The sequence below is a fragment of the Solanum dulcamara genome, chromosome 11 (genome assembly GCF_947179165.1).
Source record: "Solanum dulcamara chromosome 11, daSolDulc1.2, whole genome shotgun sequence".
Lineage (NCBI taxonomy): Eukaryota > Viridiplantae > Streptophyta > Magnoliopsida > Solanales > Solanaceae > Solanum > Solanum dulcamara.
Genome location: NC_077247.1, coordinates 42,130,337 through 42,143,659, shown reverse-complemented (window position 1 = coordinate 42,143,659; position 13,323 = coordinate 42,130,337). Strand labels below are relative to the sequence as shown.

Genomic DNA, 13,323 nt, shown 5'->3' with positions numbered 1-13,323 from the left:
AATTCGGGATGAAAGTAATATACTTGTCATTAATATATTTTTAGATGTTATATTACATTTAGAAAATAATTACAAATAGTAAATACATAATTAATGGTCTTACATAATAGAAATAATATTAAAATAATGAAAAAGTGAAATAGAGAATATGAATAGTAGCCTCTCTATAAAGTAGATTTTACCTAAATTTCATAGTGAAAAAACCCAATTACAACTTATCCCTACATTTTCTTAAATTACCCGATTTTCCTGATTTTTTCCAGAGTTCTGATACATTAGTAGTACGGCTGATACATCACGATTTGATACATAATAATTAATGCTTTTGATTCTTTTATGAAAAGGTAACGTAAATCAAGTTAAGTTTCCTTCTTTCAATCAATTACTTAGTTAATTAAGGGAATTAACCCATATAAAGCGTAACAGTTATGAGGAACTTGAAAAATTCAAAAAGCAGAGCATAGGATCGTACCAAACTTCAATCCAAAATTCAAAATTCATCAAGCAATTCGAGATGAGTATCTCGATTCTACTGAGACATTCTAAAGTTTGGCAATTCGAGGTGAGTTATGAATGATACAAAATTGATGGAATCGTAGTGGGCGACAATATATCTTTCCTGAATCTAAAATCAGTAATTACTGCTGAATTGACCATAGATGAATAAGTGAAAAATATTAAAATTCGATACATCATTCAAGGTAACTCGTCACCAATGATTATTCGTAATGATATGGGCGTTAATCTTTACATAGAGTTGAAGAAGAACGGGTCTGGATTCGTAATGTATCCCCTGTGCATAACAACATCTGATGGAAAGAGATGTGAGATACAAGCATTCGACGCTATATCTGGAGCAATTATTTATGTCGAAGCAAACACGAATGATTCACAATTTTTTGGTTTAGAAGAATCTGATAATGCTGCAACCTGTTATATACCGAAATTGGATGTGACGAACTACATAACTGATACAATTGGTGTGGAAGTGAAGGAGAATCAATTGTACAAGGACAAAGCAACATTAGTTGCTGTAATGGACAAATACAAAATTGACAATGGATTCAATCTCAAAGTTAAAAGATTCGACAGTAAAATGTATGGGCATTTGCTGATTTTGGAAATTTAATTTTTTTTATATTCATGATACTCACTAATTATCATGTATCGGTACAACTGTAAAAAAATTTGCTGTCAATATGTACTTTAATTTGGTCATATTACATATGAATGTCTGTGTATCTGATACATTTTTATATTTTCTAGTTTTTTTTCATGATACATCACAACATTACGTATCTAATACAGTTCAATAAGGTTCCCTAATATACTGCTGATTTTGGAAATTTAATTTTTGTTTTATAGTCATGATACATACTAATTATTATGTATCAAGTATAACTGAAAAATATTTTGCCGTCAATAAGTACTTTTATTTGGTCATATTACATATGAATCTCTGTGTATCTAATATATGTTAATATTTTTTTCTAAAAATGTGCAGTTATGTGTTAATATACTATTCAGACGACTGTTGTTGGAGAATAAAAGTATCATGTAGGAAAAAATCTGATATATTCAAAGTGAGATATTTCAATAGTGAACATTAATGTCCCTTAAGAGCTAGGATTTTCAACAAAGTTCATGCTACAAAGGCTTTTGTTAGTGCATTCACTGCACCTAAATTGGTTAATCATAAGAAAATTCACACCCCTAATGATATACGAGAGGATATTAAAGCAGCCTATGGGGTTGATATTACCTATCAACAAGCATGGTGTGCAAAAGAAGATGCTTTGGAGATGTTAAGGGGAAAACCTGCTGATGGATATAGACAGCTGCCTGTATACATATATATGCTAAAAATCGTATATCCAAATTCGTACATAACTATGCACAAGTCACCAACTGATGAGTTCATGTATCTATTCATAGCGTTAAGGCCATTGATGGGGGGTTTTTAATTTTGTAGACCTGTAGTTGTTGTTGACGGTGCTCATCTTGATGGACCTTATAAAGGGACATTTGTATCAGCTAGCACACTTGATGGGGAAGGTATTACTTTTTGTTATTGTTGTGTATTGAATAACAATGTATCATCTCATTTGACACATTTGTTGTGAATCTGATGAATTCCAATAAATATTTTATGGCTGTTAATAAATTTTTAGGTTGCATATTGCCATTGACGTATGGTGTTGTTGATACAGAAAATGATTCATCATGGTCATGATTTTTCCAGCACTTCAAAGATGCATTTGGTGAGAGGAACAATATGTGTGTTGTATCAGATAGGAATAAAAGCATAATAAAGATTGTAAGCATAATGTAGTAGACATTCAGCCTGAACTATTTGTTCATGACTAACGGCAGTCAATGGCATGGCCGGTAATGGAAGTCCCTATATTAGAGCATCTATCACATCTTGAGTTTTGGGCGATATCGAGGTTAAAGTAGTGGAATCCTATTTTTTAAGAATTATAAAAATATTATGACTTTAGTATAATAAACTTTACTAACTTTAATGAATCAGATACAATTGAGGAATATTACTAATACATTAAGGTTGGTTTTTTCTTTATTAATCTGCTCAACATGTTCTTCAATTTGATCAGTATTATCAACATTCTCTCTTGCATCTTTCATGGCAAATAATAAGATTAAGGGCGCAATTTCCAGATTATCCAATTAAGGCTATTCGCCTTGATAATGCTGGAGAATTTACATCCAAGCTTTTGATGATTATTGCTTATCAATTGGAATAAAAATTGAATATCTTGTTGCTCATATTCATACTCAAAATAGCTTTGCAGAGTCATTTATTAAGCGCCTACAATTGATAGCAAGACCTCTGTTTATGAAAAAAATTCGATTATTATTTGGGGTCATGCTATATTACATGCAACAGCAGTTGTATATCTCAGACCAACAAATTATAATAAATACTCTTCGTCACAATTAGTATTTGGTCATGAGCCAAATATAACCTATTTACAAATTTTTTGTTGTGCGGTATACGTGCATGTAGCACAACCACCACGTACAAAGATGGGCCCTTAACGAAGGTTGGACATAAATGTTGGGTTTGACTCAATCTCCATAATTCTCTATCTTGAATCGTTGACAGGAGACTTATTTACTGTTTGATTTGCAGATTGTTGGTTTGATGAAATAACTTTTCCGCAATTAGGGAGAGAGAAAAATGAATCCGAAAGAGAAATTGCATGAAAAGTTTCATCACCATCTCATTTTGATCCACGTACCCGCACAAGTGAGCAGGAGGTCCAGAAGATCATCCACTTATAGAGAATAACAAATCAAAAGTCAGATGCATTTACTGATTTGAAACGGATAATTAAGTCACATATCCCTGCAGTGAATGTGCATATCCAGATTGATGTCCCAAAAGGACCATCTACTAGCATCATAGCTTCTGAATCCCAAATACGCCTGAAGTGTGGTAGACCATTGGGTTCAAAAGATAAAAATCCTAGAAAGAGAAGTATGAGAAATAATAAAGATGATACTACAAAAGAACCTCCTAAAGAAGGTCAAGATTTGAGTAATCCTGATATTTTTGAAAAAAACAGTGAACCCGAGACTCAAGTGAATGTAGAACTTTTAATAAGTTTTATCGGTGATGAGATAAATTTAGATCGATCAAAAATCACGATTGATAATATTTTTCCATATAATGTTGCACTTAACCTCTTGCAAGATAGTGAAAGTCTTGATCCTAAATCCATCAAAGAATGTCGATGTAGATGTGATTGGCCAGAATGGTAAAAGGCAATTCAATCAGAATTAGACTCACTTGCTAAACTTGAAGTTTTTGGATCTGTAGTCCAAACCCTTGAAGGTGTAAAACCAATTGGCTATAAATGGGGTTTTGTGAAAAAATGAAATGAGAGAAATGAAATTATAAGATACAAGGAACGCCTTCTTGCACAAGGATTCTCTCAAAACCAGCGGTCAACTATGAAGAAATATATTCACCTGTTATGGATGAAATAACTTTTCGATATCTCATCAGTTTAGCTATACATAAAAATCTTGAAATATATCTAATGAATGTAGTTACAACTTACCTTTATGGTTCACTTGATAATGAAGTTTACATGAAAATTTTAGAAGGATTAAAATTGTCTGAAGCATGTACTAAGTCTTGGGATATGTACTTAATCAAATTGCAAAGATCATTATATGGTCTGAAACAGTTAGGGCATATGTGGTAGAATTGCCTTAGTGAGTACTTAGTAAATGAAGGTTATGTAAATGATGTCATTTGTTCATGTGTTTTTATTAAGAAAACGGAAACAAAGTTTATTACACTCGCCGTTTATGTTGATAACATAAATCTCATTGGAACCCCTAAAGAGGTCCAAAAGGCGATTGAATATCTAAAGAAAGAATTTGAGATGAAAGATCTTGGAAAGACAAAACTTTGTTTGGGTCTGCAAATTAAACATTTAGCAGATGAGGTCTTTGTCCACTATTCTGCCTACACTGAGAAAATTTTAAAATAATTTTACATGGACAAAGCACATCCATTAAGTACTCCAATGGTTGTTCGATCACTTGAAGTGGATAAAGATCCATTTCGACCTCCAGAAGAAAATGAAGAACTTCTTGGTCCTGAAGTACCATATATCAGTGCTATTGGTGCACTTATATATCTTGCTAACGCAACCAGACCTGATATAATATTTTTTGTTAATTTGTTGGCAAGGTATAGTTCATCCCCAACGCGAAGGCATTGGAACGTTATCAATCATATTTTGCGATATCTAAAGTGTACCATTGATACGAGTTTGTTTTATACTAACAAAAGTTGTGCAGACCTTATTGGTTATGCAGATACAAGTATTTATCAGATCCACATAAAGCTCGATCTCAGACAGGCTATATTTACATACGAAGGAACTACTATATCATGGCGATCTACAAAACAATTTATTGTTGCTACTCTTCAAATCATGCTGAACTAATAGCAACTCATGAAGCAAGTAGATAATGTATGTGATTGAGATCAGGGATACAGTTCATCAAAGAAAGATGTGGCCTTAAAAATGATGTCAAAGTACCCACAATTATATTCGAAGACAATGCTGCGTGCATAGCTCAATTAAAAGGTGGCTTCATAAAAGGAGACAAAATGAAATATATTTCACCAAAATTATTCTTCACACATGATCTCTAGAAGAATGGTGATATTGATGTACAACAAGTTCGTTCAAGTGATAATCTTGCATATTTATTCACAAAGGCATTACCAACATCAACTTTTGAGAAGCTAAGATATAAGATTGGAATGCGTCGTCTCCAAAATATCAAATGAAGTTCTCATCAGGGGGAGAAAAATGCGCGTTGTACTCTTTTTCCCTTAACCAAGGTTTTGTCCCAGTGGGTTTTCCTGGTAAGGTTTTTAATGAGGCAGCACTCAAGGCGTATTACCAGATGGGTGTACTCTTTTTCTTTCGCTAGGCTTTTTCCCACTGAGTTTTTCCTAGTAAGGTTTTAACGAGGCACAACATCTATGGGTGTTCAAGATAGCTATGTATATTATTTCAGGTAAAGTTTTTAATGAGGCACATTTCACGTGGACATCCAAGGGGGAGTGTTATACAAGTCACTGCCCATTTGTTTCTTTTCCTGCCCACTAATTTTGTCCCCTTACTTTTCCTACCCAATTGTATTACCACTTGCTCTTAATTATAAATCCCTCCCCTTCCCCGGCTATAAATAGACTACAGGTTATGATATTAATGAACAACACTCTCCATTCTCTCTTTCTATATCTGTCTTTCTTCCTAAGTTAATTTGTTTCATAACAGAATAAATATTTTCTTCCTTTTTTTTTTTCCATATAAAGGTTTTCTCAATTTTGGTTTTTTTCATTTCTACATTTACATATTCAAGTACTTGCTAAATTGATATATGTGGGTAAATATGAAAATGTTGTGTTATAGGTGATTTTTTTTTTGTATCTTCATATGATTTGTCAATTTGGAAAATTTGAAATGGAGAGTTAAGTGAGTTTGGTATGATGAAGTCATTTTTTATGGAAAAATGTTTTCTTTGCTATTTAGTTGGTGAGATGAATATGTGTTTTGAAGAAATATATATTATCCCCTCCATACCAATTCAATTCCAACATTCTACCCGACAAGTTTAAGATCATAAGATTTAAGGAACTAACCATTTTTTTAATTAAAAAACACGAGATTCAAAAGTCTCTCCTTATTTCTTAAACTCCGTTCCCAGTCAAATTAAGAAGCTTAAATTGGGATAGACAGAGTAAAAGTTAAAAACTATAGAGATTGGCACTTAATAATTCCTAGCAAATATTATGATGTTAAAAGTTGAGATAATTGTAAGCAAAATGACTTTCACGCATAAGTGATGGAAGTTACTTTGCCCACTTTTTATTTTTATTTTTATGATGTAGTTATTTTTCCCTCTTTAAATGCCATATGGACAAGGTAAATTGGATTCTCCCTCTTTTTTTACCTCTCTGTATATTTTTGAAGAGACCTGGTGTATTGAGGCTATATATGGAGCTATGACAAAATCTACACTGGCCTCAGCTCATCCAAAAGATTAGCTAAATTATAAGTAAGGACATCATTTTTAATCCAATAGAACAACTTGTTCAGATAACTAGAAATTAAATTTCATTAGTCCCAATTTTGGTTCCCCGGGAATCTTGGAAATCTTTCAGTTTCATTCAATTGTCCATGGTGTCTCCAGTGGCAGTAGGGACATCAAAATTTGTGAAGGTATTATATTAGGTACATTTTGACAATATGAACCTATCCCCCTTAAGTAAAGATCCTGCACTTTGCAGAAAAAGTAAAATGGTTCGCAAAGAGTAGAGGCCTTGTGGAGATTGAGTTGTTTTCTTGAGATAACGACAATGGCCTGAAAAATCTGTGCTCTTCTACCATCTTAACATAACAACATTGGCCTTCCATAACTATGTGAATAATTTCTGCTGGTGTAATTTTAGCTACTGCAAATGAATTCTGCACCGCTTCTGTGACATGTTATATAGAAAGGAATTCTGTGCTTTGATAGTAATGTTTCAGGAGACTGTATTTATTGGATTAATCTTTTTTTATCTCAAATAGAAACGAAAACTTATAATTTGTGGATGACGTGACTAGAATTTTCTTGTGTTAGAAATAATGATGATCAAATATAAATGGACATGTTTCAGGCACAAGGTTGAGTACATGGATTGGGAGAACACATTTTACCTCAATGGTTATTGACCTTGTGCATCCATCACTCGATCATCACACGGAGAAAGAAGACTGTGGGCGGCATACATGTGTACGGATTGAACATGCAAGAGGAGAGCTTTGTGGTACAGATGCAGCTACTGTCACTGCTTCGAAGAGTGTTTGCCTGGACATAGAGAATGCAGGAACTAGCTGGAATGAAAGAACATCTAATGGTGCAAATGTTCAGCCAAGCGCAGATTCTTTGGCTGTGAATTGCTATAGGAAGTTGGAGCCTCATGATGGTATGGAATTTGAATCGAAGGAGGATGCTTTTCATATTACAAAGAATATGCCAAGTCCATCGGATTTGCCTCAATAATAAAGGCTAGCCGTCGATCCAGAATTTCTGGAAAATTTATTGATGCAAAATTTGTTTGCAGTAGATATGGAAGTAAGCGAGAACCTTCTACTTCTGGTGCAGAACCTGTTCCAAGTGCTGATGCGGCAGGAAGTAATACTGTGAGGAGAAAAAAAGTCAGAATAAGCAGTTGAGTGTTTGGATAAAAATGCTTATGCCGAAGAAATGAGGAAAATAATGTAATTTTAGGGTTAAAAGAATAAAAAGGGTAGTTTGAGAATTTAGTTAAAATATAACGGATATAAAAGTAATTTCCATGGTCAAAGAAAATGGCTTTAGCACTTAGAAAAAAAAAGTTAGGAACCTTAACTTTTCATTTTTGGTTGACTTTAAAAACTTTATGACTTAAAATTAGCATTAGGCAAACACTATAATAAGCTAAAAAAGGCTTACCAAACGGGCTCTAAGTCAACATATACTTGGTTGATGCGAGCATGGCTCAGGGCATTGGGTGGACAAGTTCCAAAGTAATTCTAACTGATCAAGACAAAACATTGGAAGAAGTTATCTCTGAGGTTTTACCAGATTCACGCCATTGCTTTTGTTTGTGGCATGTACTGAGTAAGATCCAGGAGAAGCTTGGTCATGTCATAAGGCAGCATGAAAGTTTCCTCTCCAAATTCAATAAATGTATTTTGAGGTCAGCGACCAATGAATTATTTGAAAGGAGATAGTGGAAGGTGGTTGATAGATTTGATTTGAGGAATGACTTGTGGATTAAATCATTGTACGAAGATCGGCTAAGGTGGGTACCAACATACATGAATAAAATCTTCTTGGCAGGAATGTCTACGATGCAACAAGCGGAAAGCGTTAGCTCTCTTCTTGATGAATGCATATTATGCAAGACGACGTTGACGGAGTTTTTTGACCAGTATAAAAAACTGCTGCAAGAGAAGTCTCAAGGAGAGGCAAATGCTGATTTTGAGACAAGGCATAAACAACCAGGACTGAAATCTCCCTCCCCTTTTGAAAAGCAGATGTCAACTTTATACACTCATACGATATTCAAGAAATTCCAAGTTGACGTTTTGGGAGTGGTTGCTTGCCACCCTAAAAAGGGAAATGATGATGGTGAAACTGGCACATTTAAAGTCCAAGATTTTGAAGTAAATCAAGAATTCATTGTCGTATGGAATGAGAGGACATCTGATACTTCATGTTCGTGTCATTTGTTCTAGTACAATGGATTCCTTTATAGACACGTGATGATAGTTCTTCAGATGGCTGGTGTGCATAACATACCTTCTAAATATGTTTTAACACGCTGGACTAAAGGTGCAAAGAGTAGAGAGAACATGAGACAAGTAACTTTGGTTGATTCCAGGATTCAACGCTACAATGATCTATGTCAAAGGGCATTTGAGCTAGGTGATGAAGCGTCGTTATCTCAAGAGAGCTATAACATTGTATTTAGTGTGCTGGAAAATTTTCTGAGAACATGTGAGACCGTGAATGATGAAAATTTAAATGAATCAGAACCTTGTTCTCTTCCAAATCAAAGTCTTAATGACCTTGAAGTATTCATAGATAGTAACAATCCAAGTAAGAGTAACGGAAAGAACATTATGCAAGAAAAGAGAAGGAGGTAAGTTATTGATCTTCTTTCTAATTCCATTATGCAAGTTACTAAGGGGTCGTTTGGTAGGGTGTATAAGAATAATGTTGAATAAGGTGTATTAGTAATATTGGTATTAGTTATGCTGAGATTATATCTTATGTATTGTTTGTTTTGGTGTATTAATAATAACATGCAATGCATAATTTCTTAAATGAATTATTTATTTATAAAAATAGCCTCCACAAATACGGTGGAAATGATGAGAAAAAGGTTTTGAGGGACAATTGTGTCTTTAACCATGCTAATGCATGCTTAAAAAACCTTTACATTGCTAATTTCATGGTTTGCCATGTATTAGTTATACATAGTATAATACCAAATAGTGTGTATAACTAATGCTTGTACGTATTAGTTATACATACGTTGAAAAAGTGTACCAAAAAAAATATTAATAATACACAAAGCTAATGCGTGCATTGTTTTTTCTAATGCACCCTACCAAACGACTCCTAAGTGTTGATTTAGTTTGTTCTTACTTATATTTTAGGTAAATACGGAGCAGACGATAATATCCATGGTGGGGATAAATAGTAGATGGCAACATATAATTTTTTTTTTTATCATAGCATTCCATAAGCATACATGCACCTAAGACGAAAATATTGGCTGCTTTATCTCATGCATTCCATGTATGTTGCAGGGACAATCAAGTTTCGGAGAACCAACTGTGGATTATCCTTTTGGATCACATTCAGCCATACAGCCAATGGTGTGGTGATTTTATTTGTAAATTTTGTCTTATTTGGCACGGTGATAAAAAAATGAGTGTCTTGTAATATATTTACTACTCCCTTCTTTTCATGGCGGTGTTTGACTGGGTTTGACAAGCCATAATATTTCTGTGGCATAAAAGCATGTCATTTTGGGTAAAAAGGGAAGTTTAAAGTTATTTTTTTAAAAAAAAAAATCATTTTTTAAACAGATTATAAGATTGGAATATAGGAGTATTCGAATAATCATTGGTTTTGTGATCCAAATTCTATGATACATGTTAGGGCCATATATATTCCAGAATTCTAATTCCTGATGGCTACTATAGCAGCCCCCAAATGATTCAAGGAGTGGTATGTAATGCTACTTATTATGATTTGTATATCTGTGTGCTGTGTATGTACAGCATGAGTTCAGAATAACTGAACTACCCATACTGTTTTTTTCCTTTTGGTGCAGGGACAATTAAATACAAATACCCAAGGCTATGCCAACCATTTAAACATGCTGGTGCTGGTGATTAGATTAATAACTCCAAGCACTGATGTGGTCTATGATTTCTGGTGTTGTCTCAAACTAATGCGGTTGGCTTTGTTCTTTTCTAGGGACAATTGAATACACTTGCTTCAATTGAAGATGGCCCTTATCTCTCTCAACCTAGATTGCATGGACTGGTACTATCAATACATTACATAAAAAGTTTTTTGCTGTGTGTCGGGATATCATTTCCTGTAGCTTTGCTGAAGGTTGATAGATTAGAAAAATTCTTCGAAAATTAAATTCAAAGCTATTTGGCTATAAGATAAATGGTTTCTTTGGCGTACTAAAGTCAGATCAAACAGTAAATTGTGAGCCAATCACAACCGCATGCTAAACAAGGTTTCCTCAAAGACTAACCAAATACACACTCTGACCTTCTACTCTCTAGTTTACATTTTGCAATTTCCCCAGATATTTTGCATCCAAGCCCATTTCCGGTAATAGCTACGCTTTCTTGTGACAATCTTTATTCCATGGTTTATTTTCTACCCATGAATTTTAGTTTTGGCTGTGTGATGTTTGGAGAAGACCACAGATTTGTTCGGGTTAGTCTTGGTCTTGGTAAGTGTCTTAGGTTTCGAGTCACAGTTTATGATAATCCGAACACAACTTTTTCCCAAAACTATTTTCCAAAAAGAAAAATAAATAAATAAATAAAAATTCAATATCCAGATTAATGCAAGTCTGTAAGAGCAACCTTTTTCCAATCTATGGATAGATAACCTTCAACTAAATAATGTGTACTGCCAATTGTTGCTGTTCCATTTACTCCTGATATTAGACCATCATTCTTCTCTTTTGTAGGGACAAATGTATTTTAGGCCTGCAGATACTCAAAATCCCTTTGGGGTTCAGGACAGTCTCCAAGAGTTTCTATACTTTATGATCATTTTACCCTGTTTGCCTTGTTCTTCTCTTGTTGTTTCACCACCATTTTGTTCTATATACTTAATTTATTTCCATTTTCTGGGTTCTATCATCAGTCTACCATGGCCAATACGGAGAACTTATGCTCAAAGAATTTATCTTGACAATTGCTCCCACTGCAGTTCCTTGACCAACTTTACTATCTAGTAGTTTGTACATATATGAGATCATTGCCCGTGTGCACAGAACTTCAACAGGTGCAATTATTATTCTGATATCTTTTGTCGCTTCCATAACTTGACAAGCATGAAGGACCATGTATTATCTAATGTGAAGTGTGGAAAAATGAGGGCGAAGACACTATTTTTACATTTATACTTTTTACATTGGAAGAGGGAGTAGGAAGTTTTGAAGTGTTAAAACTAGGTCAGATCTAATTTCACTATTTAAATACTACTGGTAAAGTTGTTGCCATTTGACCAGGAGGTCACGGGTTCAAGCCTTGGAAACAGCCTCTGGCAGAAATGCAAGGTAAGGCTGCGTACAATAGACCCCTGTGGTCGAGCTCTTCCTCGGATCCTGCACATAGAGAGAGCTTAGTGCACCGGGCTGCCCCTCTCAAATACTACTGGTTTGTAAGTAGAAATTACTTTGAGATGTCTACCAAAAATATAGTTTGAATTGGTTGAGTGACTTTGTAGGTGAAATAACAGTAGTTGAGTAGTTTTTCTCTTACAATCAGTGTTATCAGAGGCGAAAAGCGCAAAAAAGCTCTAAGGTCCATTGGGGCTTTAAGCTCAGAGCGCAAATAAAGGGTGGGCTTTAATGAAAAAGGCGCAAAGGGAGAAAAAGATACAAATATATATGTTTAGTCCAAGACCAACAATTTTAAACATGAATGACAAATATATGATCAAAGAAATTGAAAAAAAGTATGATAAAGTGAAATATCAATTGTTTGGAGTCACTTCTTCAAAAGAGGCTCATTGGCAAGGAAAAGTTTGCCTTAGAACCTTGATGACCACACTGAAGCGCACATAAAGCGAGGCGAAGCGCTAAACACGTTTTGAGCCACGCTTCAGGGCTTAAGCGCGCCTTTGACAACACTGCTTACAACACAAAGTTGAGTAACTTTCAGAGATAAAATTGTTAGTTGAGTGACCGTTTGAGATATTAACTCACAAATGTTTCTATCAATTTTTTTTCTTTTGGTTTCTGATTGAGGCTCTTTTTCCTTAACATTCTTTGTTTCTGAATTAAATAGCAATGAATGACGCTGTTGAAGAGGCTTGTCAAAGCGGAGTGAGTGTTATTGAAGAACCAGGAGGGAGCTTAAGGGACAAGCATGCAGTGGAGTGCCGTAACAAGTATGGAGTCTCACTTGTTTTCACCAATGTGAGACACATCAGGCACTAGATAATCGGTAGGTCATTATTAGACTCCGGCAATCTATAATATTTATGAAGTGTTTTTGATAGCTAACATTCATCTCTGGAAGTGCTTGATAGTTTTGAGGAATTATCTATGATCAGAAGGGAGTATGAGTGTGTATATTATAGCAAAATTGTAGTTGTATGGGAAACCCTACTTGCTGGGTAAGAAATTTTTTGAAGTACTTAATGGGCTAATAAGTTACTATAATGGGAAGAGTAAAACATTGTTGAAGACCCACTCAGAAGTGATTGGTTACTACTTTTATATCTCTCTTATAAATTTTTTGTCTTAAAGATGTTTGATGTTTAAAATTAGTTTTTTTTATCAAATCATAAAAATACTTGCAGTAAATACATTGAATATCCATGTATTATGACTAGTTACGAAGATGTTGCTTGTCTTTTAGAATCAAATACATAATACAAATACCATGGAAATTCTAGTACAAGGACAAGATTACCTTAAATTTGCAGGTAAAAGAATTTTCTTTAGAATCATTTAAAGCA

At 34.2% G+C, this 13,323-nt stretch overlaps 1 protein-coding gene across 1 annotated transcript; it reads left to right on the top strand.

The window, feature by feature from the left end:
* Positions 1–8,078: 8,078 nt before the first annotated feature.
* Positions 8,079–12,799, top strand: LOC129872581 (protein FAR-RED ELONGATED HYPOCOTYL 3-like). Its single transcript, XM_055947535.1, has 10 exons — positions 8,079–8,250; positions 8,428–8,805; positions 8,923–9,232; positions 9,442–9,547; positions 9,906–9,974; positions 10,261–10,329; positions 10,436–10,492; positions 10,582–10,650; positions 11,321–11,375; positions 12,648–12,799. Exons 1-10 carry the CDS (start codon positions 8,079–8,081, stop codon positions 12,797–12,799), a joined length of 1,437 nt encoding a protein of 478 aa, XP_055803510.1.
* The last annotated feature ends 524 nt before the right edge of the window (positions 12,800–13,323 follow it).

What these genes read in the sequence shown, in the direction of transcription:
- LOC129872581 (XM_055947535.1), top strand. Translation starts at nt 8,079, where the DNA reads ATGGCTCAGGGCATTGGGTGGACAAGTTCCAAAGTAATTCTAACTGAT. An exon ending in TGTCATAAGGCAGCATGAAA is followed by an intron (nt 8,251 to 8,427) that starts GTTTCCTCTCCA and finishes TCTTCTTGGCAG; the next exon opens with GAATGTCTACGATGCAACAA. An exon ending in ATTCAGCCATACAGCCAATG is followed by an intron (nt 9,975 to 10,260) that starts GTGTGGTGATTT and finishes GATACATGTTAG; the next exon opens with GGCCATATATATTCCAGAAT.